The sequence below is a fragment of the Amblyomma americanum genome, chromosome 6 (assembly GCF_052857255.1).
Source record: "Amblyomma americanum isolate KBUSLIRL-KWMA chromosome 6, ASM5285725v1, whole genome shotgun sequence".
NCBI classification, from domain to species: Eukaryota; Metazoa; Arthropoda; class Arachnida; order Ixodida; family Ixodidae; genus Amblyomma; species Amblyomma americanum.
The window spans coordinates 97,932,038-97,938,037 of NC_135502.1; the positions used below are offsets into that span (position 1 = coordinate 97,932,038).

The 6,000-nt window shown below is 47.0% G+C and overlaps 1 protein-coding gene across 1 annotated transcript in view; it reads right to left on the minus strand.

Annotated features, from left to right (window-relative positions):
• LOC144094868 (uncharacterized) overlaps positions 1-5,533 on the minus strand; it is a 50,022-nt gene extending 44,489 nt beyond the window's left edge. The window contains exon 1 of the mRNA XM_077628745.1: positions 5,228-5,533. Within this exon, the coding sequence (XP_077484871.1) occupies positions 5,228-5,459 (232 nt within the window). The 5' untranslated portion in view covers positions 5,460-5,533. The remainder of the gene's footprint in view (positions 1-5,227) is intronic.
• Positions 5,534-6,000: the final 467 nt, after the last annotated feature.

The following is a 6,000-nucleotide window of genomic DNA, read 5'->3' on the forward strand; positions in this document are numbered from 1 at the left end:
CTGCAATGGCATAATATTGAACTGCAGAGACATATGTGCTATTTGGCGGTTGTTGCAGTCTTCAAGCGGCGCATGACACAGACAGTAAAAGGGCGTAGATGCAAAACGTCCATTAGCGCCGCGATCAATATGTAGCTTTTTACTCACTGGCTTTCAGCATGTAAGTGCTCCGGAGTAAAGTGCAAACTTCATGTGATTTTCGTTTCATCTTTTTCTTTTCAAGCGAAATACTTGAACTATGCAAAAGCTTTTTGTCTCAATATATACTTGCTTCGTTCTGGAAAAAGTTTCCCCACGGCAAGAAAATAACGTCGTTACATAATTCAGCGTGCGAATTGACGGTCCGATACGAATCTGCGACCAACCACATTTTATATTTTTGCCGCGTTCGTAACATCGTGTACGCTGATATATGAAACTCAGACCGCCCTATCATATATCCTAGTTTTGAAATCTCACCTCTCCAGGGAGCATTTCACTCAAAAAGGACGAAGTTGTTATCGTCCTCAGATCGTGCGGATAAGGAGTGCATGGCGCAACGATGACATTTTGTGAACGTAAGCAGCATCCAGGGCATACCTATAGCGATGTGCGTGTTGGAGGCGAAACGCAAAAGGTGCCCGTAAGCTGTGAATGTCAGTGCAAGTAAAAGATCCCCAGGCGGCCGAAGTTATTCCGAAGCCCTGCACTGTGGCACCTCTTTCTCTCTTCTTTTACTCTCGCGTTCCTCCCTTCCCTCACGGCGCGGTTCAGGTGTCCACCGAGATGTGTCAGACAGTAACTGCGCTATTATCTTTTCTCAAAACTACTAATTGAATTGATGTGCGAAACATTTTTCGTCTACATTTCAGACGTGCCAGCACAGTAACTCATACCTCTACAGCGAATAGGAAGCCAAAAAGTTTTTGTTCAGCTATTCTCCAAACCAAATCGAGCATTTTCGGATCGATCATATCCAAGTCATCATTCAGAATGAAAGAAAATCGTGGAACAAAACCCATCAGGCTGTAGAAAAAAATGGGGCTTCCATCGATCTCGTTGTAATGGCTTAAGATAACAATTGGTGAGAATGATATGTAAAACAACAAACATAGATGCACTCGTCTTTTTCTTTCATCGAGAGGGAAAAAAAATGCTCTTTAGAATCTTTGTATATGGTATTAGATAAATGTGACGCCGTGGTTTGAAGACGCTTGTAATTAACATTTTTCTTGGGAGGTAAATAGAATGCTGCTGTCATCATCATGTGAAAGATTTGTCAGCGAAATGAAGTGTTGCTAGTGCGCTGTACAATAAAATTGTTTGTGTCATCGCTCCCTCAGAGGTAAAAATCTGTACGTGGCAACAAATTTGAGCTTCCTGGCATACAACGACCTCTTTTTTACACATTTTCTCCTTTTATATGCACAGCAATTATTCAAGTGGGGAATTCCTTGCTCCATTTCAGAGCACTAACCATCTTTTATATATTATAAAAATATGCGAAGTTGTTGCATGTTACGACTCGAAGTCGGAATCGAATTCCCCCTTATCGGATAAGGCAGCTTCGAAGCAAAGGGCGACTAATGCTACTATTTTCTCATAATATTCGAAAATATCATCAAAGAAAAACACTTTGTATATGCGACCTACTTTTTGGCTGCTTGTTTTCTATGCATATTTGATAGCCACTGATTTCAACCGCATTTTATAAATTCACTTTTGGAGATTACGAGACTGACGATTAATGGCCGTTTCACATGATGCGATTTTTGCCGCAGCGCAGTGCGATTTCTGCCGCTGTGCGACAGAAATGTGCGTCGTTCTCGTCGCAGGGCCACTGCGACAGACTTTCAACAAGTTGGTCGCACTGTCGCAGCGTCGGTGCGGTCGCAGCGATGGCCACAGTAGTCAGCCAATAGGAGTTCAGCGACATGACTGGAAAATCTCGAAAACGTCTTATTGAACTTAATAATACATCACGGCTCAATATTATTACTCATGATTACGAAATCAACGCCTGCCACCATGTTTGACATTTACTGCAGCCGAAGAATTTTCGGTCACTGAAAGGCCGCACAGACGCTATAGGGTGCCGACGGCACCGACTGAATTCATCGTTGTCATGTGAAACGGCGGCTGCGATTACCGTCGCAACGACAGTGCGTCTGGGCCGTAATTTTTCGTTCCCGTCGCACCATGTGAAACAGGCATAACGAGAGCTTGCTGAACGCGACTTGCAGCAGTTTAGTAAATAGTTAAATGGGCGAAAATTGCGTGCTGCAAGTTGCAAAATAGCAGTAAACAGATTTACAACGTCATAAAAATGGTGCCAGTAACTTAGTGATTGTTTCCGGTCAGTGTCTTAGAAGTTTTTGTAAGGCTATAAAGCAAAAGATAGAAGTATGACTATTAAGCAATGTATTCGCAATAACAACCACAATATCCTGACGACCACGCAATATTGCAAACATTGCTATCGGTTCTCTTCCACAGCTGTACAAGGAGGTTATATGTTTATAACTCCAATAGATTCTCTCCTAATGTTTTCCAGTTGTCTGCTTCTAGCACGGTGAAACGTGTTTCACTCTCTATATCACGTGGCATCCTGTGACTGTGTAATATGCGCACGTTAATTTTCCGCTTACATTCAAGTATTCCTAGCAGCCTGACAGCACTTTATACATTACATACGTACGTCTTCATATGATATGCAATCGCTCTATGTTCCCTTTCCTGCAAGCATACAACACTCGCATTGATGCGTCCGCTGACCATCGATATGTGCAATCTACAAGCGCCGCTATTAATTAAGCTCAAAGCTACCAGGCTCATAAGTAGTGGCTTGACCTCCCTATCTGAAACGCAAAACAGCGGTTATAGTGTGCCGAAATCAATTTGTGAAATTCAGTTTTAACGAGAAGTGGATAATATCCTCAACATCTGCAGCACAGCTTGCTGGCTATTGAGCAGGAGCTACAGTGAGTGAAAAAAGAACATAACAGAGTACAGAGATCAAGGGCATGGCGGGACGGTGTTACTGTTGGATTAGGTATAGCGTTTTTAAGCATTGCTTCGTTGCCTTACACGCCGCTTCTGACCAGGAGGCTCCATGGGAGCCAAACATCGTCTGCCATATGTAGAGTAGTACTCCTCGCAGTTTTCACACGCTTAGGGCACTAATTGGTTAAGTACGTTCTCCACATGCATGTTCGGGTGTTATGCACAAGCGCCGCGAATACGTCTCGTGTTCTGTTTACCTCAACAGTGCAGCGGCAGTTCGATCGATGCCTGTCAGCACTCAGGACACGTGATGCCAGACCCTCTTGTTGAGTACGGCGTAACAACCCAACCATAACATTACGACCCAGCTTTTAGAAGTAAACTTCGGTTTGCCTTTTTGTCAGGCGGTTCCATTATTTAACTTCCGCTCCCTTATTTCCAAATGGTGATATTATTTTCCTTCTACCGGCACTACTGTGTGTACGAGCGAAGAGCTCTTATTTTGTACCGCCAAAAACAGCCCCCAAAAACTTGTGCGGCTCGTTTTACACGAAATAATAATAATGTTTTTAAGAGGCACGATTCCTGCTCACGTAGTACTGAAGCAACGACTTCCCAAGAACCACTCCCTGACTTGACTGTCGGTACAAGCTCGTTGTTACACTAAAGTCGACAGGGTGTAAAGAATTTTTCCAGTTGCCTGCTTCTAGCACTGTGAAACGTGTGTTACTCTCGACATCACGTGGTATCCTGTGAGTGTGTAATATCCGTATGTTAATTTTTCGCTTATATTCAAGTATTCCTGGCAGCCTGACAGCACTTGATACATTGCATATGTACGTCCTCGATTGATATGCAATCGCTCTAAGTTCCCTTTCCTGCAAGCATAGAACATTCGCATTGATGCGTCCGCTGGCCATCGACATGTGCAATCTACAAGTTCAGCTATAAATTAAGCTCAAAGCTACCAGGCTCAAAAGTATAAGTATATAGTGGCTTGACTTCTCTATTTGTAACGCAAAACAGCGATTATAGTGTGCACATCAGCGACACCCCGGTGAATAGCCCTTTGACACAAGAAGACGAGAGCATCCTTGTAATTCGTGCTACCGAAGACTGTTCGTTGTAACGAGAATTCGATGAACCAGTAAGAAATCGTGATTATCATGAACGTGCTTCAGAGTCAAAGAACGGAACAAACCGGAGGCTGCATTACTGTAGTTATTTTCCTTCGTCTTCATTCCTAACGCAGTGCAGTTAAATCCAAGTAACAGTGATGTTCTGTCCGCAATAAACTAATTAGTTATGCTGCGCATATAGAGTCGCCGTTAAGTGCTTTTAGAGACTGGATAGTCAAACCTTCATGAATTACTTCTGCTTGAACAGTGGGTTCGTGGAATAAAATCCGTATACCATCCGATTACAACGTGTACTGGTTCTGCTGGAGCAGCCAACCAAACTCAAAGGCAAGCGTTCATTCCTATGGCTATTAGTGCAGTAGGGACGCGGTCGCTGTCTTTAGACCGTGTTGGAGCCGAACTAATGCAACAGGCTGCTGCAAAGTTCTAGCAGTTACGGAGATCGTAGAATTTGTTTTTCAAAATGAATTCAAACTGTTGCCATCAGAAGCAAGAGAAATACTGCTGAGCAGAAGCAAGCCTTAAATTTATCAATGACGGGCCTTATATGAAGATTGTCATTATTTAGTACGAAATGCATTTGAGGGCTTAAAAGGATCCGTTCACAATCCCGTGGAGGCGCACTCTTGGCTCTCGCTAGACGCCAACACCTCTATAGGCAATCATGCAAAGAGCATTGAGTTAACGCACTCGCCAATATACTTGGCAGGAGGTTGCCCTTCGACTGGGTATGCGTTGCATCAGGCGTCGGTGGAACTCTTTCCTGAGCTCACCTCGCTCTCAGAGTGGTATGCTGCAAACTTGGCACCGTTGTCACCTGAATCAAGAATATTGCAAGACTGCCTTGAAAAAGAAACAGTTATCTAATTTATTCGCGTATTATGTGCCCGAAGTAATATCGTGATTGAGATTCATGAGGTGGGACGCGTAACTACTTGAGGCGTTTTGCGTGTAGTATTCATCGAACACGGGCCCTTATAGACGCACTACTCAGTCAAACCCAACAGGTATTAATCAAACACTGCATATCCTCCATGCGCTGCTTGGTTTCGGAGGTTCTAGAAGCCTGCACTAGATTGGCGCAACAGTAGAGAGGCGTCACGTACCTGTGGCCGGCTCGCACCTCGGCTCGCATCGGGGCGGCACTGCGGCGGGAAAGAATCCGTGCGGGTGCAGCGCGCGCATCCAGTCCGCGGCCGCAGCAGCCGGCCACATGCAGAGTAGGCTGGGAGCCGCCGGTACGGCCGGGCTCATGAGCGCCTCGATCGAGAAGCCCAGGCCGCGCTGCTTGGGCGGCGGCGGCTCGCGGCTCAGCGACGATGGCTCCATTCCTCGCATGGCCGCACCACTACACTATCAACTACCGCTAACTCGGCTGCGCCTCCGGAGCCGGCTTCCACGCCAACTGGCTCGTCCGCCGCTCGCCTGCACTGCCGCCGCTCTCTCGGCCTACGCGCGGCTCCGGGGCCGTTCCCAGGCGCGGACCGCCTTTGGGCCGAGGCACCGCCCTCCGCTCAACCGCCGCGTCCGCCGCCGCTGGTGACGTCGGCGGCACGCTGGCGGTGACGCCGCCGCCACCGCTTGCGTGTGTGCTCGGCGGGCCGTCTCTCGCTTGCCAGGTGTCCTGCCCTGGCCCGACCCGTGGGCTGGTCTTCCCTCGGCAGGGCCTCGCCGAGACAACGGGGCTCTGGGGAAGCTGTTTGTCCGTAGGTCGCCGCTATGGCTGTCGCCGAAAGGTTCGCAGCTACGGGCCCCTCCTCCTCTTGTTGGCATTACTGCTTTGCCGAGCAGTACAGGGAGAAACCTGCTAGGACCCGAAGAAAGAATAGTGGAAAGTGTGCGTCGGTTCCTTCGTCCGCGTGTTCAGAGTGGAATACGT